At 53.0% G+C, this 22,655-nt stretch overlaps 1 protein-coding gene across 1 annotated transcript; it reads left to right on the top strand.

Moving 5' to 3' along the window:
- Nucleotides 1-14,916: 14,916 nt before the first annotated feature.
- trib3 (tribbles pseudokinase 3) lies at nt 14,917-22,649 on the top strand. The gene is made up of 4 exons (XM_069179432.1): nt 14,917-15,498; nt 16,576-16,866; nt 19,130-19,422; nt 20,775-22,649. Exons 2-4 carry the CDS (start codon nt 16,576-16,578, stop codon nt 21,244-21,246), a joined length of 1,056 nt encoding a protein of 351 aa, XP_069035533.1. The 5' UTR covers nt 14,917-15,498; the 3' UTR covers nt 21,247-22,649.
- Nucleotides 22,650-22,655: the final 6 nt, after the last annotated feature.

Below are 22,655 nucleotides of genomic sequence, written 5' to 3'. Positions count from 1 at the left end.
AGCAAAACCGCAAAACCGACAGGCCCATCAGCTCCGCTCTGCGGGTCCCATAAGGGGACAGCTGACTGGACGGCCTGTGTTGCATTTTTACCTTTAAGGCCTCCTCTTCACAGATGATCCTGTGCACAGGCAGCTCTACCACTGCCCCAGTGTGGGACTTGAGGGGGTAGTTAGAAAAGTGGAGCCGGGTTGCTAATCAGACGGGGCTCAGACATCCAGATAAAGCCATCCTGGCCCCTGACCTCTGACCTCTGCAACTAGATCACATCTGATTGTTAAATACACACAGGGCTTTCGCAAAATTAAAAGATTCAATTAACCCTAATTGCCTGGAAGGGAATAAGCCTTTAAGTTCAAGAGCACGTAACACGTAACATAACTGACACCAATACAATAAGGCCACAGTACAAAACCTTGATACAAAACAACATTTAACAACATTGCTCAGTCAGAACTCAGAAATATTATAAGTATCAGAAGATTAAAAACAGAGAGTTTGCTGGTAAACTGTCCAAAATGGCAACAATAATAAGACAGGGGACTTTTAAAATCAGCAGCAGTACAGTGATGCTTTCTCTGTCCTACCATGCCTTCAGCCATTCAACCCATCTTCTCTGCCCAACAACATTTTTTTTGTTGTTCTTTTTGCATTAAATCCCCTCCTCCCATAAAGTGCAATGGAGGTCATGTGGCCCGAGTACGGGAAAACTGCTTGCTGTTCCCGGTTGGACAGGAGCTGGGATGGACTTCCTCAGCTCTTAGTCACAGCCCAGGGGTGGAGTGCCATTCCACTCTGATAAGCTAACCAGCAGAGCTCACCCCGACAGCCACACTGACTAAAGCCTCTCCGCTCTCTCGCTTAACAAGGTGGTAAAGGTGCTGTTAACAGCTATAAATCACAGGCTCACACTGTGCTCATTACCTTCCTGCCTGCTGCCCTTTCTCACGTCTACTGCAGAATCCCTTCCCAGCCCAGACCTTTCTGTGTCTCTTGACTGAGGCCGTCTGTGAGAGCGGGTTCTCAGATAGATGCATGCTGGGGAGAGGGGGGGCGATGACTGTGACACCACCCCACCGGTGGCTTTCCCCTCTCTGTTTCCTCTGCTTACACCACCACGTGTTTATTTTAGTGGGATTTGATTTGTTTTGCAACACTTAATGCGATAATGATTACGGGATTAAGGCAATTAACAGCCCCTTTATTAAAAATTCCACTCCGGCATGCCAAAGCGAAGCCTACTGCAACCGCAGTAAAATCGCGGTAAGGCATAAGGGCAGCACAGCCTGGCAGAGCTGAAGTGGAACACGCGCGGTACATTCACGAGACATCGGCAAACCGACTGCACCAGACACTCCGGAGAAAAAGCCTATCACAACATCGGGCATGACGTACCCATTATCTCTTCAAGAAAAGGAAACAGGAAAAATATATGCAAAGCAAAAGGTGAGACGCCACAAAAGTGTGTGAAAATCTCAATCAGTATTATACCTCCACTGTGAAACCTTCACTGCACTGTAAACCTGTCATTAGTCTTAAACGCGCCTTCTCCTCTTATTATTATTATTTTCCCACCGCCTGGGTCCTGACGCTGGGATCCGAGGCTGAGCAGGCGTGCCCTGACGGCTTGTGACAGCCCGGGATGGCAGACCCAGGAAACCACAGCTGCTTCAGTGGGATAACCCTGACGACAGACCCAGGAGGGCAGCACCCCAACCCTCGCAGAACTTCGCAGAAACTGCTCATGATCTGTCAGAGTTAATGCACCACAAGCTCATTGTCTAGAAGGGGGGAGGGGGGGTGCAATCACAGGACCCCCAGAGGTTTCCTTCCTCCCATTGGGGTTTTTTAATTCCCTCTCCTCTGTGTCCCAATGGTCTACTGCTGCAGGGTTGTCACTTGCAATACAGATCTATATTGCACTTTACCATTCTATAAAAAAGGTGTCATTCCTTTGTATAAGACGTAAAACTGAGATTCTTACTCGCTGCGGTCATTGAAAATCCCAGGGGGCGTCTCTTGAAAAGAGAAATGTTGTTAACCCAGGTACTCTGGTCAAATTTCCCCCCTGACTTGCCAATCACACCTGAAGGAGGCTCCACAACCGAAACGCTGTGTCTCTTTTCAATCCATTTCAGCATGGAATAAACCTTTACCTGTTCCTTTACCACTCATGGCCTCCTAATAATCCCCATCTCTGAACTGGCTTCATCACTCTGCTCTCCTCCCCACAGAGAGCTGGTGTGTGGGGAGCGTACTGGTGCATTATCCAGGTGTGTGATACACATTGGTGGTGGTAGTGGGATTCCCCATTACCTATACAGCGCTTTGATTGGAGTGTCCAGAAAAAATGTATGGTAAGTGTAAGGATTGTTATTATTAGATCTGTACAGAGCTCTGGGACACACTTTTGTAAACCCTAACCCTAACCATACTGTACATAAAAGACTGATTGATAGTCACACGTTCAGCAGCCTCACCACTGAGCAGAGAGGGGTACAGACCTAAGTGTGAGTGAAAGATTATGATCTGTTGAAGACAGCTAGGTACTGTACGCACAAGAAATCATTTTTTCAAATCTTTTTTTTTTTTTTGGGGGGGGGGACTGCTGTTTACCTATCCCACATTTTGAAATAAACCCAGCCTGACATCAGACTGTCTCTGGACCACTCTGAGATTTTGAAAAGGAGACCCAAGGAGTGTTTCTCCGCCGTCCTGTGCTCTTTTAAACGAGCTGTAACTCTGCTCGCTGGGCCCGGCGAACAAGCGCGGTTTGTGCAAAGGAGCTGCAACAAACTGCTCCTTTGTGACACATTTAGAAAGTTTATTCTCAGCAGGAAAAATACGAGAATATTTCAAACCACTTTCACGGCTCCAGCTCTGGAACTGGCAGAAGGGAGCAGCAGCGCAGCAGAAATGCGGGACCCCTGGTCTTATTGCAGCTGCACCTGTGGAAAACACAGGGCACACTGATGCACACCTCATCTACATCTCTACAGCACGGCCGTGCAAGAGCTCACTGCACTCACTCACTCAGCTACAGTTTAACCACACCAGCTATAACTGTAGACGGCCAACCACACAGCACTGAGCTGTCACTTAAAAAACCTCACCAGGGAGTCATCAAAGCCGACAGAAGTACTGTGAGAAGCACACGTAAATACATATTTTAATTGCTCTAGATATGTTTGTGCAGATCAGCTGATTTAGAAGATTACTCACAGTAGGGCCTAGGGCAACTCTCTGCCAACATCATCTTCCAGCAGCTTCTGTAGAAATACTGTTTTGCCCTCTTTTCTAATCCTGAACTAAGTTTGATCTTTTTTACCTTATTCAAAAGGTCAAAAACTTTGTGATGTTTTTTTTTTGCCTAAGAAAGGCTTGCATCTATGTGGAGCTCTCAATCCTTAATGCATATTTAACATAAATGCTTCACTTAAAGGAGGGGATCCTCTCCTCCACCACTGAAATGTAGCAACTACTGTAGAATCAGGGGGATCTTTAGAGGAAATTAGATGACGCAAGATCAGAGAATCCGCACTTCCACAGAGCAGATGTTTGGCCTTCTTTCATAAAGCATTTGCGTTCTGCTCCTGCGAGGACAAAATAAGGCTGATGTTATTACGAGATTGAACGAGACAGGAGACAGCAATTCCTCCACAACTATGATGTAGTTTTTAAAAATTTTGCACCAAGGAAGAAGGGTTTGAGGACGTGGAAACACATCTGAAACTGAGACCGGGAGTCTCGCTCCCTATACACACAGAGTTGTGGGAGAGTGGCGCAAGCTGGCTAATACCCTGGTTTCTTCTCAGGAACAGCAGGATGAGGCCTGGGTTCGCTTGGCAAACAACCTGGAGGGGCTCAGTAGCCTCCTCTCATTTGCAGCCTTTCCTACTCTGTTGCCACCCAGGGGGTAACAGGAGGTGCTGCTGGGAAGTGTTCCCACTGGCTTCACTTCCTGCACATCCTCACACAGTGCCTCAGTGTGGCTCGGGGACAAAGGGAGCCTTCCTCACGGCGGTGAGAGAAGGAAGCAGTTTGATGAACTTCCCTGCGTTGCCACGCTTGTCCGCCTCTTTAAGTCTCAAGTCCGGCCCCTTGCCAGACGACGCTGGGCTTCTCCTTTGCTTTTTTTTTTTAGGTTTGGCACCCTCGCAGCGCTATTTCCCCGGTGTGCACCCCGTTAACTCCGGCCGAGGAAATTAATTTAAAAAAACAAACAAACAAACAAACAACACAGGTCTCCCCTTCCGCGCGCGCCCTTCCCCCTCGTGGGGCGACGCAGTCCGCGAGCCCCCCCCCCCGAGCCACGCTCAAAACGCAAGCAGGAAGGTGGCAATTAGCGTGTGCTTATCCCCCATTCAACGCAGGATACATAATTTTTTAAAAAAACAACAACAACAACAACAACAGCGTGCTAATCTAGTTAGAGATGCTATTTGTTTTTCTCTGGCACTGATCTCTGTGTAATGCTCAGAGGTGCGCTAGCTCACAGCGGGCCAGGCGCTCCGTCCAGCCGGCGGGACCGATCCATCAGACACACGAGGTGCGAGAGACGCCGAGGCCACGGTCACATCCCTTTCACGGAGCACCGCCGCAATCAACACGGAGCCATCAACTGTTCCAGCTCCATTTGGTGTGAAAATCAAGACCGCGAGGGGGGGGGGGCGTTTCCTGTGGCACGTGTGCGTATCGTGTCTCCTGTGTTTGGGGACCGTGAAAACGTCACCTCTCTCCCGAGTGTGTGGTTTTTTTTTTACATTTTGAAATCTAGTGAAACTAGACGCCAGACGACATGGCCTGTTGAATTTATTTTTCCGCGTGCTTTCCAAACGGATTTACGTAAAACGGGATATTTTTTTTCTTAGTTCAAAATCTAAACGGCACGACAGGTTTAGATTCCGACCTCCAGAGCTCTGTTACCTTATAAGCCGGAGGAACAGCACGCAGCTCTCCGTGCCTCCAGCGCACTCTGTAAATATCCGCTCGGAGCCGTCATGCACAGCCGAGTTCAAGCCCTGTTGCGCCACGAGTTTACTCCCGAAGACCTGCAGCCCAAACGCAAGTCTGGCCTGGGGAAGATGGCAGTGTTTTCTTTTTGCGCCTTTGCCTTGTCTGCAGCACTGTTTATTGTGTGTTGGCTTCCAAACGCCTTTACTGTGCTGTACTGTCTGAGCTGAGTCTGGGGCGCTGCAACGCAGAAACTCCTGCTGCGCTATACCATGGTAAAACTGCGGGCCCTCTTCCTGTATCCCCTGTATTTTTTAGTTTTCAGATTTTGTTTTGCATCGGGGTGGAGCGGGGGCTCTGTGGCTCAGGATCTGTGCCTGTGGCTGGAAGGTTGTTGGTTCATATCCTGCGGCCGGCAGAGGAATCCAACTCTGTTGGGCCCCTGAGCAAGGCCCTTCACCCCAGCTGCTCCAGGGGCACCGTATAAATGGCTGACCCTGCGCTCTGACCCCCAGCTTCTCTCCCTGTCCGTGTCTCTCGTGGAGAGCAAGCTGGGGTCTGTGAAAAGAAAAATTCCTAATGCAAGAAATTGTATAGGGCTAATAAAGTGATCTGATTTTATTGCAGGCTGCAGTGTGATGCAGGTGGGTTGAGCTCACCGCCCGCTGTCCTCTGTGTTTCCCCGCTGACTCGACACCTCCGTGGCGACGCTGTGCAAACCGTGCTGTAGAGGTTTCCTACAGCAGCCAGCACTTGTCTCTCTGCTGATCCGTACAGAAAACGCGTGTCCCCTTTCAGGTCAGCATCCCTGCCTGCTCAGCAGTGTTCTAGTCTGCAAAGAACAGGCCGTTCGCCTCCCACAGTGAGTCACCACATAGACATACGCTACGACAGAAAATGCTTGTAAGGCATTTACAAAAATATACAACCTTTCCCTGGGCTATTATGAGAGGGTTTTACACAAACCGCTGGAATTATACTGGATTTAAGTTGGATTTACAGTATTTTCCTCTGCAGAAGCATGTTGCATTAGATATCAAAGAGGTCCTTATACGTATCAGAAAGCTAGAAGAGGTCATGTTTCTTTTTTTTTTTGTTTGTTCTGTTTTATTTAAGGAAGCCTTTTTCACACTCCCTGTGCAATGGACGCCAAGCTCTGAGTCTCGAAGCAGGGCCCGGTTCTGGGTGGGTTCTGCTCACACGCTCAGACGTTCCTGCCGGGGCGTCAGGGTTGGGGGGGACCACCTCAAGGTCGTTAGATCCTGATCTCGTTAGGATCAGACACCTGGGCGACGTCCCCTTTGCCAGCTGATTGGCACACTTCCTCCTGCTTCACCTGATGCTTCCAGCAGGCTGGCGGCGCAGGGCTGGGGCAGCAGGGGGCGGAGACGAGCCGTAAGTGGGGAGGGGAGGGAGGGTGGAAGTAGAGGAAGGACAGCTGTCTGACAGGGACCACGCCGCCTCACTCAGACAGAGCCTGCTTTGTGGCCTGTGGCTCTCGGCCTCAGTACTAGTCAGTGCGGTTTCCTTACGTTGAAACGCTCATGGCCATTTAAGGGCTGTTGCGTCTCCTGGCTGGCTGGCTCCCATCGGGGCCGGTCGCTACAGCGACGCAGGAGTCTGTTTCCAGGGCTCACAAGTGCCCCCCCCCGTTCCACTGCCTCCCCTGTCTGGGATGTGCAGCGGTTGAGGCCGGAAAGGCAGCGGGTTACATAAGACTGGGTTCCTGGGTTCAAGTGCACATGCAGAACTCCCACTGTTACCACCGGTGAGCAGAAGAGTCCTCCATGACATGACAGAGCAAAAGGTGTTGTTTCATCAGCCCGGGACGGGTTGGCTGATCTGTCTTCTCCTCTGGGGATTTTCCAGGTTACGTTTTTTAACCGTGGGAGGCACAGCGCTGCAGGAGTCGACATTCCTACCTCGCGGCGCCGGGGCTCTGGGTTCAAGGCCGTGCCGGGGGTGCTGTCTGCGTGGAGTTTGCATGTTCGAGCCATGTTCTCATGGGCGTCCTCCAGGTGCACCGGTGTCCCTCTACAGTCCAAACACATGCTGGAAGTTAAGTTGGCTTCTGGGAAAAGTTGCCCTGGTGGTGTGCGTGTGCGTGTCTGTGTCTGGTGTCCCACCCAGGGTGTACCCTGCCTCGTGCCCTGTGCCAGCTGGGATGGGCTCCAGCTCCCCCATGACCCTGGATTGGATGAAGCGGTTCGAAAATGGATGGAGGGATATTTCTCATTTTCAGTAAGACAGGTCATGAGTAAGCTCACAAAATGCACCTTTCTTTCTGAAACCCCGCCACTCCCTGCCCCTCGAAGTGTGCACACGGATATCTGAGGGTCACATCGCATGAAAAGGAAGGCAGACATTATGAATCTGCACTCCCCCCCTCCCTCCAGCATTCTGCTTAAGACTGTTTCCCCAGAAACAACATAAATAATAATAATGCAAAACAACAAGTAATAGGTTTATTCCATGCTGAAAAGAGAAGAACGAAAACGCAATGTTTCGGCCATGGAGCCTTCTTCAGGTGTGAGCAGGATACTCATGCCTGAAGAAGGCTCAGCAGCTCTTCAGCATGGAATAAACCTCTTACTTGTTCCTTTGCAGGCTACACATGCTGATGCAGCTCCCCCCCTGAACTAAATAATAATAATACCTGCTTACACTTATATAGCGCCTTTCTGGACACTCCACTCAAAGCGCCTTACAGGTAATGGGGACTGTCCTCCCTCCACCACCACCAGTGTGCAGCCCCACCTCGCCTGGGAAAGGGAAACGGGCGAGCGCTTGTGTGTACATGTGTGATGCATGTGAACTGCTGATAGTTGTTAAGGTTTTAATCTTTTGATCTTTGGTGTGACTTGAAGTTGGTATAAGTTTAAGTAACCAGGCTTATGTGTATTTACTTAACTGGTGGATATATGTAGGTCAGATTACATTTAAGATAGTCTTTGAGAAAGCCTTATAACAAAACAGAACTTCACTTTATTAGCCCTATACAATTTCTTGCATTAGGAATTCATCTTTTCGCATACCCCTGCTTGCTCTCCATGAGACACACAGACAGGGAGGGAATCTTGGGGTCAGAGCACAGGGTCAGCCATTGTACAGCACCCCTGGAGCAGTTGGGGTTCAGGGCTTTGCTCAGGGGCCCAACAGAGTAGGATTCCTCTGCCAGCTGTGGGATTTGAACCAGCAACCTTCCAGCCACAGGTGCAGATCCTGGGCCACAGAGCCACCAGCCTTTCATAGGCACTGCTAAAACATTGACTTTGTATTTTCTTTGTCAGTACCTATATGGCTAAAAGGTTAAAAAAAATATGACTCTGAGACTATCGGCATGTTCCACCCTGGAGAGTATTTGAAGGGCAGGGAGCCCCCTAATGCAATCATGGCCCCCTGAAGGGGTTTGGGGAAACAGGGGAGCGATGTCCTGTGAGAGTGGAAATGGGGCACAGACTTGAGTTGAATTGTGCTTCGGTTGCCCATGACATGATGTCTGAGGAAGGTTATTATTATTATTATTATTATTATTATTATTATTATTATTATTATTATTATTATTATTATTATTCTGGGGGGGTTATTATGTTATTAGTTTGCTCCAGCTGAGTTCCTTCCTACACTGAACTAAGGAGTTCTTTTTCCCATTGGAGAGCGGGGGAATTGGCACCAGTGATGGAACACAATCGTCAATCAACAATGCGCATCTCCAAAATGTTTAAGCAAGCCGAGAACAGTTAGAGAATTCCAGTTTTGTCCCGTGGATTGTTAAGTAAGGTGTGAGGCCCTCACACTTCCTACAAAGTCAGCGCTCAAGCTGTGTCTGGGGGTTCACACCCTGTAGGAGACGCTGGCGGGCAGGTGGCTGTTTGGATGTTGTCTGTGCTGCCGTTTGCATCCCTCAGCTGCGACGGTGCTCTTTAATGAGGCGAGGTGAAGCCAGAGAAACACTGCTGTACTCCATTCATCACGGAGGCCCTCATCCGCTCACCCCACACTCTGCCAGGGGGGATGGGGACCACACAGGTACACAGAGGAGCGTGCCAGGGGCTAACGGGAACAAACCAGACCTTGGGGTACCCAGGACTGCAGTGGGGAGCCCCTCACACAGCCTGCTGAGTAATCATGAGTTACAATGGCACAGAGAAATGACAGCAGCCTATAAAAGGCCTGTCAAGTGAATGAGGGGCCGTGGGAGGATAACATTAAAAATGCAACACAAAAGGTCTGGAAAGTGTGGTTTCTGTATGGCAACTCCGAAGAGAAACCACTGTAACTGATTTCAGAGCGTTTGGTTTATCAGCGTGGAGCAGGCAAGCGTGCCCGGCAGTGAACTGTGATGTTGCACAAGCAAGAGCGTGTTTTTGTTCTGTTTTTCTCTCGGTTAACGAAAATGCTGAATAAAGAGTGACGAAGAGGCGCCAACGGAGCCTCTTGAGGTGTACAGTAGATTTTTCCACCTGGAGCCGTTGGGCCCTCGGCACCTGGGGTTAACGTGTGAAGGTCTTCTGAGTGAAAGAGAGAGAGGTCTCCCACTCAGAGCTTGTGTGTGAAACAGCACAGGAAGAGCCTTCCACCCCCACACACAAACACCGGCTGACACACTGAGCAGCAGACGCACTGAAAGCAGATTGCCTCTGAATGCACCACCTTGAGGTTTCCCTTTGAAGCTTGCAATAAGCCAGCTGTGAGCTCTGGGCTCGGCTTCTCTGCAAGCCTCAGAAAACGCACAGCATCATCAAACCAAGAGACGCCAGGCAGGTACAAACAAACGCACCGATTTAGCTTAGTATAAATGACATATCTAATCTGCATGGTCCCCAGCCTCCCTGGCAGAGGGCAGAAAAAGCGAATGACGCCCTCGATCGCCTCAGTTCAGTTTATTGTCACGTGCACAAGTGCAATGAAAGGCTTATTTGCATGTGTGCCGCAATACAAAGACATCTGTATCCCACGATCAAGCAGCTGCAGTCTTGCAGGATGAACGCAGCACCGGCACAGTGTTTCTCTGGCTTCAACTCACTTCGTTAAAAAGCACCGTCACAGCTGAAGGATGCAAACCGGCAGCAGCACAAACAACAATCCCAACAGCCACCTGCCTGCCAGCACTGGGGGGAGGGGCCCAGGCTGGAGCTGCAGGAGGAAGGTGAACGATCGAGACACCCGTTTGCTTTGAGTAATTCATTCCACTGCCCAGGCCAGATTACACAGGCATGGAAACAGCATCTGGGCTGACAACTGATACAGGGCGTCATTGTCCAATACACATCTGACTTCTTCATGTGTCTGAGAGTAATTCAGCCCCTTGAGGGTGAATGGAAGTGCAGTCGTTAGCTTGATTAAGCTCAAGGTCCCTCCTTCAGAGATCTGCCAGCCGAGACACAGGAAGTTCAGGAGCCTGATGTGTCACTGAAACCAAGGCTGTCTGTCCTTATCTCAGCTCCTGTCTCTCAGATAACAGGGTTTCCAGCCGCTGTGTTTGAGCAGTTTCCAGAGGGGTTAGTGTACGACAGTCCCCCGCTGAGGCGCAGAGCTCCAGAGTAATCACGTCTTAAAGGCAAAAAAAAAATCAATTTTATTCAGACATTTTTCCACAGTACATTTATATGTTAATAAGGAAATTGCAGAAATATCACCCCCTACAATTTTTTCACATATATATAGTCAAAGAGTCAAAGGCAAACTCAAGTCATGAGATGAATTGTGCATTTCTTTAGATTAGTTTTTTTAAAGCTCCCCTTCTGCATCATACAAAAGTAGAACCTATAATATCAACAATGACAAAAACAAGCTGATTATCATGTTTATAATGGTGTCCTTCCAGGGTACTTCAGACACAGCATCTGTGGCTTGTGCTATCTTGTCCAAGGTCACCCCACCAGCCCAGAGTGCAGGTCAGGCTCGCTGGAGTACAGCAACTCCTGTAGTCACTGACGCTCAGGGAGAAGTTGCCAGCAAACTCCACTTCGGAGCAGTAGCTCCCAGTCCCTCTTCCTGAATGCCCCTGGGGGGAAGTTGCTCGCATGAGTATTGCCCAATCGGGCCCGTCCCCACTTCTCTGCAGCGGCTGCCCGGGTTCTGTCTGTGGCTCTTCCCGGACTCTCCAGCAACAGCTGCAGAAAAACTGCAGCTTGAGTATCTGTGACGGGAAGCAGGCAGGCAGAGGGGAAGCCGACCCATACGAATTAAAACACCACTCTGATCTGGGGCATGGTACAGTCCCAGTCTCACCCTAGGGCCACACGGAGGGGGGACCCCATTATCTGTGAAGCACTTTGTGCAGAAAAGCACTATGTAAGTGTAAGATTATTATTATTAACCTCAAAGAACACTTTTAAATTCCAAACAAAAATACTTGGAAAGCAATATAATAATAAACGCTGTAAACAGTTTGCTTTAAACCTGTTTCAAACAGAAAATAATTTTCATTCCAGTTTTTCAGCTGTCCGTAGCACCTGGCACACAAACAGCCCGCGGGTGACTAACCCCATCTAACAGCGCCGAGGTGAAAGTTCGCTGTCTTTAGGTGAAGACGGGAGGAGTAAATTCAGGCACGGTTGTGTATTCTGCGTGGGAAGGAAGAGGGAGCAACAACCCTTCCAGCACAGACTGGGGTTTTCCACATTCAGGTTTTTGGGGAGTTTTTTTTTTCTGTCACTTGTGTCTTCTGGGAATTTCAGCTCCGAACTTGTCTTGTCAACCAGCTGTGAATTTCCTGAGTGTAGCAAAGTCCGAGGTTGAAGTGGGCCTCAGAGCTGGTGACAAAGACTGCAGGCCCAGGCATTTGGACTCTGCTGGGGTGAATTGTATTCGGGGTCTCAGGGCTCCCTCAAAGCAAGCGCGGAGCAGACGTGGAATAGGAAAGCCCCTTTTCTCTCACAGCGCCTTGTCTTCCCACTGAATCGCGCGGTATGTTTAGGTAGCATGAAGTCATCCTCTGGGTTCTGCCGAAAGTCAGGTTTGAGCGTGTGTGTGGGAAAGCAATGGAGAGAGATGGGGCAGGCAGAGAGCAAAACAGCGAAGGCGCAGAGAGAAAGATGACTTAAACCCCTCTGACCCGGGGTGAAGAGCGCATTGTTCAGAACAGGAAGGCGAGTGGCTGCATGCCGCAATCCGCCAGGATAAGTCAGTCCGTAAGGAGTCAGCGCTGCTGGAAGAGGCCCTTCTTTCCACAGAAGAGCGTTTGTCAATGGGAAGTCGGAGCCAGCGGAGTGCTGACTCACAGCCGCCAGCGCTCCGCTTGTGAAAGCAGGCGTGTTGCTAGGAATTCACCGAGCCCCGTGTGCTGACATCACAGGGACTCGACCCTGTGCCCACTCCGCTATAACAGAGCGATCTGGAGGCATTGGCTGGTATAGGACCTCGAAGGTTTCTTTTCCCTTTCATGGAAATGTAGTGGTCTTCCTCCCCATGCACTCTCTAGCCACTTTACCCGATTCAGGGGGATATCCCAGCAAGCAGCAGGCGCGAGGGGTGGACAGGGGAGCAGATACACACAAAGGTACTGGCCTTGTGGAGGCAAGCTGTTCCTCACCATATACACTGTACATAGGGGTCTGAATGTATTCCCTCTACTCCTCAAATGCAGGAAGGGCACACAGAGACATCCAGAGTAAAAAAGAAATGGTTTTCATGCGGGGCTTGTTTGTATGAACGAGTGTCGCTTGTAAGGGTTGCAGACACACAGCAGGAATGTGAACGGACTAGACGATAGCAGGAGTTATCAGCGTTTAATTTGCTGCACAGCCATTCATGTACGTTGCGGTGTAATTACAAGGTGCAGACGAGGTTCATCAGCTTCATTAGGCGGCTGTGTCGCGGGAGCAGTGTCGTTCGATACAGTTACAGGAGGGGCCAGGGGGAGCCTGGAGAGAAACCCCGCGCGCGTGGAGCCGTGACCGCGCCGACGAGCCCCCCCCCCAGCTACAGCTGGAGAACACGTCTCCTTGCTTCTCACCAAGGTGACATCACAGTTTTGGAACGGAACACGCCTGATTTCGCGAGTAGACCCGATACTTTACACTCTTTACTTGTTCCAGCCTTTGCTGAGTAATACTGAATTCAAGTTCATGTCACCAGTTGCTGGGAAGAACCCTTTTCTCCACATCCTTAGTAGGCGTGCGCACACACAGAAAACCCGTACCACAGAAATTTGTCGTTTTGTACCAGGCCCAACTGAGCAGCTTCATCTGTTGAGGCACTTTCTATAGCAACGCGCATGTTTGCTTTGAACACCGCTGGCCCCCGTTCCTCTCGGAGTGCGCTCCGTCTCCGCAGGCGTGAGTTACTCAATGGTGCAACACCATCACTGATATTGAGTCATGCAGGGGGCGGGGCCTCGCCCGCTCCTCCAGACGCGTCTCTCTCGCTTTCTAAACTTAGATCTGTTGCCATTACAAGAAGGAGATGAACATTCCAGAATCCCGGGACAAGGGGCTTTTTTCTTCTTTCGTTTGAGCGATTTTCCAGAAACGCATTGCGATGCGAGAGGAAAGCTGACCGAAGCGCGCCTCGTTGACAATGAATGCGTAACTCTGGCGCAACTGTCCAAGGCAGCACGTTGGAAAGACCCTCTTACCGTTCTGGGGGTTGAAGGTTTTCTAAATTAACCAACTGTTACTATGGAGAACTTTATGCATAATTACGTGTTGTTGTTTGTTTTTATTTTTGGGGGGGTGCTTTGAGGTCTGTGGTACTTGAACGTTTTCTGTATATGACAAATGAAACATATGAATCGAATTGGCCTCGTTTCATATGTGCATATCACAGCGAAATATGTCGTGCTGACAATTAGACGATAACGATGAGGATGGATAACTCCATTTGTATATCCTCTTTCCTGAACACCCGGGATCTGTAGCTCAGCCCTCACCGCACTGCTCGCTAGGGAGCGCTGTAGATCTCAGCGGCGGTGTCGTCTGGAGTTCAACACCTGTCGCTCCACATTACAACGCATTACGCACAGAACCTGCCCCAAAAAAAACAGTCTCTGTCACTCTGCCTGAGCGCCGGTCTCGGTCACGTCGCTTGCACCGTGCAATGCAATGTGGTACGTGTTAGATCAAGCTGTACTGTGACGCCGTTCCCACCATTTAGATGAAGTCCTGCCAGTCGCTCAGTGTACTGGCCTGTGTTCGTACGGCCGTGAGCAGCTCCTGGTGAACCTTTTTTTCCGCACGTGTTTGACATGGGATTACACTGTGCAAATATGCAGAGGTTATTGTCTACAATCAATACATATAAAATTGACATGGTCGGAATACTATGAACACAAACACAGCTACGAAACGACTTCCTCAAGCCCGTGGCGATGAGACCCAAATTCCGAGAGCACGGCACTGCCTTTCTCTTTCAAGAACGCAAGAAAATAGCACGTTGAAACGCCAGAATCTGCACTGTAATAATATTGACCTGGGGGGGGAGAAGAGTGAAACAGAAAGGTGGGATTACGGGCAACTATTACTCCAGCGTTGCTGTAGCACAAGCCCTCGGAGTTTTGAGTCATCCGCGCCGCGAGCCTGTATTGCCAGTGTGAACCCGGCGGTGTCGTCATGCGACAAGGCGGGGCGGAGATGTTGCAATCCTGAGAGAGCTCGCCGTCAGCGGCTGGAGAGCGGCGCAGGAAGGGTATTTGAAGTAGTTGACATCAGACTCGGCGACGCAGTGAGCCAGGCAGACCGAGGTAGCGCTTACGGAGGGGGGGAGAGAGAGAGAGAGAGCAAGTCGCCTACTCGCCCGGTCAGGGGGGAATATTTCACGGGCTCACACGCAGGCAGAAGACGATAACTCGACTCCGACTCCAGCGGGCCGATCAGCTTGACCTGGCTTTGTTGTGGTGTCGGGCACTTGGCGTTTTCCCTCTTCGGAGCGACCTGAGAGCGCGACTGCAGCCCCACGGCAGGCTCGGGAGTACGGGGGGTCTGCGCACAGGAGCTACACGCCGCGGAGCAACCAAAGTGTATTTGTGTGTGTGCGTGAAAGCGCTTTCACATAAGAAGCCACCTTCAAGGCAGGGGAAGCGAGGAGGAGGCCGGAGAGCGCACAGAGCACTTTAACTTAGCGGCGAGTCTGGAACAAAAGGGAGTCCGCAGACGACGAGTCAGGCGCCGGCTTGCGCTTTGACTGTGCTGCCCAGGAATCGCTCGACTGCGTGTCCCCGTCTCTGCCGACCGACAAAAGCAGGCGGTGCTCGGTGTGGATTTAAAGGGCAGCTCGCCTCCGAGGTATCCCACCCGCTCATCCTGTTCCCGGGCGGACGGAGCCCCTTCGATCCCCGGTCCTTTGTGCTCCCACTGGAACGCGCTGGGACCCCTCTTGCTAAAGGGAAGGAGGAGGAGGGGGGCCGACTCGGAGGAGCGATATCACAGTGGGGATATTCTTTCACACTTCGGTGGATTTCTCTTTTTTTTTTAATTCTCCTTCCCCTGTTTCGTGGATGGGTTGCGGTAACTAGGCGCTCTAGTTCTCGTCCCACCGGGAGCAGCTGGTGAAACTGCTCTGCTCAGCTGACGAGCGGCGAGACCTCCCAACTTTTCGCGGACGAGGTAAGGGGGCAGTCCCGATGTTTTGTTCGTCAGTTTTACCCGTGAAAAAAAACGAAAAGGTAGCCGAAGCCGAGGCTTGTTGTTGTAGTTCTCGGGGTACCGGCGGAGCGTAGGGGCCCGGGTGAATGGGCAGGTCGCTCCGCTGTTGTGACCGGACCGCTGCCAAAAGTCTCTCGACGGCCTCCCCTGTAGTGCGCACCGGAGGTCAGCTACCACCGGTGCAGCGCCGCTCCGGGGGCCCGGGATGCTGGAAAACCAGCGCCCGTTCCGTCACGGCGGTAGCCACGACGAAATGTTGCGTGTGTGTGTCTGTGCGTGACGGAAACAGCGGACCCCGCCGCGCAGCTTGTAGCAATCGCTTGCGCACCGGTTGGGCAGCGCGCCGGGGATGCACGGCTGTGTGGGGTGTCAGCGGGGCTGTGGAGGCGGTGACTCGCCTGGCGGTCTTGGAGCCATACCCCGGCGGCACAGCCCGCTGATGCACCGCCTCGCCTGACTGTTTTGGGGTCAGCCCTGGCTCCAGTCGCCGCAGGTCCCGGCGTGGGTCGGGTCCCTGTATGTGTGTTTGCTGGGCGACTCGCCGGAGAGAGCTTCTCCGTCCGAGCCGGACACGAACTCGTTAATGAAGCGCCCGAGGTGCGTTTCAGTGGAAGTGCACTTTTCGTTTTATCCCCAGGCGTGCAAACCCTGGAGCTTCATAAATGCACACTGCGAGTTATTTACGGATTCTTGTTGGAGGCTTTTATTTTATTCATTTGTGTGGGGGGCAATTCGTCTCTCCAATTACCTGTATTGCCATCGGGCTGGACCGGCCTGCGGTACATGCTGGTTCTGGTCCACCAGCGTGGGTCCGGGAGGTACACAGGCGCCGAACCGCTCTCCTCATTAGCTGGGTGCGAGGAAAGACGTGTGGGCCGGATAATCGATAGCTTTCCTTCTTCTGGGCCAGCATCATGCTCTGTGCAGAAGAGAACAGGAAGTGCACGCTGAGGTCTATAAGAGAGGCCATTCATGTGTAGTTGTGAAGGACCCATGCGTTTCTGGTGCAGCTCTGAGCCCCTCTCTCCTGTCCTGCAGATGAGCGTGAACCTCCAGCCGGCGCCTCGCGCTCTCCCCCTGAGGCTCAAGCGCCTGGACTTCGAGGACCCCCTGGACAGCGACACCCCGAAATGCAAGCGCCCCCGGCTGAGCCAGCCCCCCTCGCCGGGCCTCGCCCCCTGCCTGCGGCCGCTGGCCCAGAGCCCGAGCCCCAGTGGGGCCGAGCACCGCGTCTCCTGCATCGGGCCCTACATCCTGCTGGAGGCGGCCGAGGGGGCTGGCAGCTTCCGGGCCGTGCACCGCGTCACTGAGCAGGAGTACACCTGCAAGGTAGGGGCGCCCCTCCGCGCGCGTGTGTGTGTGTGCGTGCGCGAGAGCAGATTCCACGCAGCCTCGTCCGCACTCCTGCGCGCTCCTCTCGGGGAGAGCGCGGGACAGCTCTCGCCCTTGTGGTCGGGCTGTTGTGGGTTTGGTCTTTCCTGTTCTGGCGTCTTCCCGGAGGCCCTCGGCTGCAGGGGGTCTGGATCTCTCTGCTGGCCCTCGGGGGTGACGTGCTGCAGAAACGCTGTGCTCAAGCCGGGGATCTCAAGCCCAGTCCTGGCCTCACCTTTCGGTTGTATAGTTGGTCAAACAGTTATTTCATCAAATGCATTGTAATTACAATACTTCTCATCGGGCTGTGGGAAGGTTTATAAGTCACTGACTCTTTAAAGAAATGAAGGTTTTGCACATCTGTAAAAGACCTTCAGGGGACAGAAAAACGACTTTGATTGAGAAATTAAGTAGGTGAAGTGTTGAATTGTGACTGCTCAGGCAGGGAGCAAGTACCAGAGCATCCTAGTCTCTGCAGGACCTGGGTTTGAGACCCTGACTCTGGCTCAGGCGGCTACATTCGAATTCAGTCCTGAGCAGGTGGCCTCAGCTCGGGGGGAGTTTCCTGTGCCCCACCACCGTGGGGGGGAGCGCACCTGCCTCAGATCGGAAGTTTTTGCCTGGAAGCAGTAGAACAGCAGAGATTTTTTTTTTCCCCAACCAGAGTCCTAGGAAGTATTGCAAAATGGCAAGCGAGCATTTGACTGGCGCTTTGTAGTCTGCGGCGAGCAGCTGCTGGTGAGGGACGGGGCAGGGCGCTGTGCATCCGAGAGCTGGGTCAGTTCTGTGAATGATCCTCCGGGAGCTGTGACCTTTGAGCGCCCACTGCGTTCACCAGTGACAGACGGGGGACAGCCTGAAGTGGGGACACCGTGGCCCAGACAGGTGTGCTGCACGCTGCAGCTCTGTGCTGTGTCATCTTCTGCAGCTGGTGCTCTCCATGCAGGCAGGGAGGGGTGTGTGTTTTAAGTGCTGCCTGGTTGATTCACACCAGCCTGGCTCTTATTTCTGTGGTTTTGGAGCAGTTCTGCATTGGGCCTTTAGCCCACAAATTAAAGAACAAAACTAGACGTGCCCTAGAGGTTTTTTTTTTTAAAGGAAAGGGCAAAGCATCCCCTCCTTGTCGGAGCAGAGCGTCTCCTCCGCACGGATCCGCGGGTCTGTGACGGCGCCCCGCAGGAATGGCGGTGGCCGCGAGGTCCCCCACACAGTAGCGCCGCGGGCAGGGAACTGCCTCGGCTCATTCCGCACGCTGCAGACCTGAGAGCAAAGGGCAGCCTGAGCCCATGTGCAAGACGGTGCAGAAAGGACAGGAGCTTCAGGGGTTCTCTCTTAAAACCCGGGCCTTAGTGGGGGAAAACCCCTCCTTCCCTCCCATTCCCCCTCGCCTCCCATTATAACCCTAGAGCTTCTCCGGCGAGTCTTCGGGCCGGCCGGAGTAGAGGGCGCTCGCACACGGAGCTCCCGAACCGTCAGTGAGCCGGGGCCCCTCGCTGGCGGCAGAGTTGCCTGCTGCTGATCGCAAATAGGAGCTTAAAAACAAACTCCGGCAGCCTGCAGCGAGGAGCTGGCCTGACGGCACTTCCTATGTTTTGCATGTGGGTTGTGTTTGCAGCGCTCGCTCTCTCCCAGTGAGTAATCTGGTGAGGAGGCTTGTAACCCGCAGACAGGCTCTGCGCGGCTTTCACATGGTAATCCTCGCCCACCCGGCCTGCAGCAGACTTCTCGCAGCGCGTGGGTAACTCTGCGCGGCTGCCTGACCTTTTCACAGCAGCAGCCTGGCCGCTGGGTATTTTTAGTTGCCCTCTTCTTAACTTTTAGCTCTTTCGTGTGGCCGGTTGCTGTGCACCTAGCGTGGCGGGTGCATGTTCCAAGACACCCCCACAGCTGGCTGCTCTCTTCAACGGCGTCTCCTGGACCAGACCGGGGCGCATCAAGCTTTGCGATTGAAGGCATCCACGTGCCGGTTTTGTTTGCAACATGGAATGCGTTTCGTTCGATCCTGCGGGCATTTTAGTACGAATCAACAGGAAATCGCTATGAAGTAGAGAGGGCAGCTGACAATGCTGTTGCTGTGAAAAGGCCAGGGAGCTGCGTCCCGGGTGGGCGAAGCTGCAAACGTGCAGGTTTTGCGTGGCTGAAGGCCGGCGTCCACCTAACTCGCGAGCAGCCCCCGCGGTGTTGCCCTCCAGATGTTGACCGGTGCTCCCGTCTTTCACAGGTCTTCTCCATGAAGAGGTACCAGGAGCTGATCGCCCCCTACGCCCGCCTCCTGCCCCACGAGAACATCAGCCGGGTGTCGGAGGTGGTGACGGGCGAGCGCAGCGTCTACGTCTTCTTCGCGCGCAGCTACGGCGACATGCACTCCTACGTGCGCGCCTGCAAGCGGCTGCCGGAGGAGGAGGCGGCGCGGCTCTTCGGCCAGATGGCGGCGGCGGTGGCGCACTGCCACGAGCACGGCGTGGTGCTGCGGGACCTCAAGCTGCGCAAGTTCGTCTTCGCGGACCTGCAGAGGTGAGCCGCTCCCGAGCGCGCGCCTTCACCGCGTGACGCATCCGCCCTCGCCGTACCGGAGCCCGGTGGTGTTGCCCCTAACGCGGCTCGCTCCTGTTTTCACTGTGGCGCCCTGCAGCGTCCGTGCCAGCTGCAGGAGCCCTGGAAAGGGTTCGAACCGGCGCGTTTCGGGGAGGTTAAGCAAATAAGTAGTGTGAGCGCGCTCTCCCTCCCCAGCCTGCACCAGTGCTGCGCTCCCCCTGCGCTGTACGGTCATCGAGCAGCTGCTAATTGTTCATCTAGGCTGGTTTTGCTCATACTGATTCACTCTTGGGTGCACAGCGGAGCTGTGGTGCTGCAGTTCAGCGGTGTTCCTTGGGGATGGTTGCTGTTTTTTTTTCCCCTTGAGGATTGAATAGTGAAACATGAGTTTCGGACCCACATCCTGCTTTTCAGCAGAAACCAAAGGCGATAGGACGAAGAAGAGCTGCCCAGGGGGGTTTGCATATGAAAATGTCCTTTTATAAGCAGGACCGCAGTGCAGGAGAGTGCTTGGTGATTTGACTTGTCGTGGCTGTGTGCAGGCTGCCTCTGCTTCCTCGACACCCTGTCTCTCTGTCTGTGTGGTGGGCTGTTTCCCTATTTTCTAATATTCCACTTGTCGTTCGTCAGAAGGTCAAACCACACGAAGAGAACTGAACTCCAGAATGAGTTGAACTTTACTGTATGATGATAAGATGCTGAGGAGTAGGCGACAGTTTCACTTTTCATAAGGGGGCTGAATCAGCACTGCTGTAGACCCAGAGCCCGTTTCCATGCAAGCGTAGTGTTATTTATAGAAGCTTCTTGTGTTTAGAAAACGCACTACGGAGGATGAAATTCATGCTAAGGTGGGGGAGAAAGCTATGCAGTAGAAGATGAATTTAGTCGATTGCAGTTGTTCAATGAAAAGGGATCCCAGTGCCTGACATATAGGAGGAGACTCACTTTCTCCCCCATGAAGCGCAGCGGAGCAGGGCGAGGGGTGAGAGCGTGACCTGGGGAGATCAGTCTGTAGAAGCCCAAAGCACAGCCTGTCCTGGTGTCCAGTCGAGCTCCCCGGCCCTTTTGGGAAAGTGCAATGGGATCTTGACCGGCAGGGTGGTCACGGAGGACAGGACAGGACCTCCTGCACCATAGGGGCTTGTCTCGGAATCCCGGGTTGCTTCCCTTTACTGGAATTGCAGAATTAAAAGGCGCAGTGCTTCAGGGTGGCAGGTTGAGAGCAGCTCGCTGGTGTACCAGCAGGGGGAGCTCTGCAGGGTCGTTGGCGTTGGTTTTCTTGCGTTCCCTCTTCTGCGTTGGTTTCTGACCACAGCTGTGTGTCCCTGCAGGACGAAGCTGGTCTTGGAGAACCTGGAGGACTCCTGCCTCCTGAAGGGGGAGGACGACTCCCTGACGGACAAGCACGGCTGCCCGGCCTACGTGGGGCCGGAGATCCTCAACTCCCGCCACTCCTACTCGGGGAAGGCGGCGGACGTCTGGAGCCTGGGCGTGGTGCTGTACACCATGCTGGTGGGCCGCTACCCCTTCCAGGATGTGGAGCCCGCCGCCCTCTTCAACAAGATCCGCCGGGGCGTCTTCAGCGTGCCCGAGTCGCTCTCGCCCCGTGCCAAGTGCCTGGTGCGCTGCGTGCTGCGCAAGAGCCCGGCCGAGAGGCTGGAGGCCTCCGAGATCCTCCTGCACCCCTGGCTCCGCTGCGGCGGCACAGCGTCCGCCCCCGCGCCCCTCGGCCCCACAGACAGGCACGGCGCCGACCAGGTGGTCCCGGACTTCGACAGGAGCGAAGATGCTGACTACTTATAATTAAGAGAAGGGGGGGAACCTCCCCCCCGAAACGACCCGACCGAGACTCGCCGGGAGACCACGCTCTGCTCTGTGCCCTCATGGCCGGGGGGTGGGGGGCTGCCAGAACCCACAGCGGCGAGGAGAGCAGACGAGAGTCGGGCACGGTCTACAACGAATTGACATTTTGCAGCGGCGTTGCGCTGGGCGGTGAACAAGGAAGGTTTTTGAAGATGTCATTGCAGCTGACGAGATCTCGGAGGGATGGGGACTCGGCCGGGTCTTTTTCCACGGCGGGGGGCCTGTCTGGGAGACGGGGGTGGGGTTAAGCGATTTCGGAGAAGCTGTGGGAGCCGCCCTGTGGGGAGAACTGCGTGTGCGCGCAAAGCAAAGGGGGGCGTTCCAGAGGGCTTCTGGGCCGGCTGGAGAAAAACGCCATCCTCCTGATGTTCTGTTAAAAAATCATTTCTTGAGACCACTTTCTTGGTTGGATTTAGGTCAACAGGAGTGGCAGAGAGAAGCAAAAATCGGCTTCACTAGTCCGAGGACAAGGGAAGCCCTTCAGAAGGGGTTTTTGTTTTGAACCAGGGCCCCAATGACAGCCCACAGGCAGTGTGGATTTTAGACTGACGCGAAAGTCTGCATCTCCTCTGGCCCTTTCCTCACGGATGGAAAATCCCTGTGTGCATCTTGCCGTGACCTGTCTGTTCCCTCCGTGTTGCTACCGGTCTTTCCCTTGGCACAACAGCAAAGCTGCAGGGTGACGAGCACAGCAGTGCGAAAGACGAATAATCGGGGGGGCGTGATCTGGGAAGAGAACTGAAATCGGCTGTAGCATTACTATCTTCGGATACCTCTGAACTCCATACTGTCCTGGAATACTTGATGCTCAATGAGGTTGGTGCCTTGTTTTGTACTGTTGTTTACATATTGCTTTGCAAGCGGTAACCTGGGTCCAGGAATTCAGAAGTGCCTTTATCCACGAAAGGAAAAGAAGATTTTGTTTGGTTTTTTTTGGGGGAAAAGAAGCTGTTTGTTCTGCTGTTATTAATCCAATCATGAGTTTCCATACCAAAGTCCTGCTCCAGCTCTGCCCTTCCTCAGGACACGGCCTGCAGGCCACACGTCCAGTCCAGCCCTGGTGGGGGCCGATGCCCCGCCTGTGTTCCAGGGGGGAGGACGGCGGGCGCTGGGCTTCGGGAGCAGGGTGCAGCCACACGGGCCCGAGGAGCCCGCTGTGCAGCTGTGGTGCCTGCGGAAGTCTTGTTTTGTGAATCTGTAAATAACGTTTTCTAATTTTGCAAAAAGACATGCACACTACGTTTTTTTTGGGGGGGGGGGGCGGAAGGGGAGTATTTGTTTATGCAAAATAAAAAGTGAATATATTTTTGTTGTTGCCAATAAAAATAAAAACTTGAAATTTGTTTTAT

Source organism: Lepisosteus oculatus, chromosome 16, assembly GCF_040954835.1.
Source record: "Lepisosteus oculatus isolate fLepOcu1 chromosome 16, fLepOcu1.hap2, whole genome shotgun sequence".
Classification (NCBI taxonomy): Eukaryota; Metazoa; Chordata; class Actinopteri; order Semionotiformes; family Lepisosteidae; genus Lepisosteus; species Lepisosteus oculatus.
The sequence above is the reverse complement of the archived record's forward strand: the minus strand, read 5'-3'. Positions and strand labels throughout refer to the sequence as shown.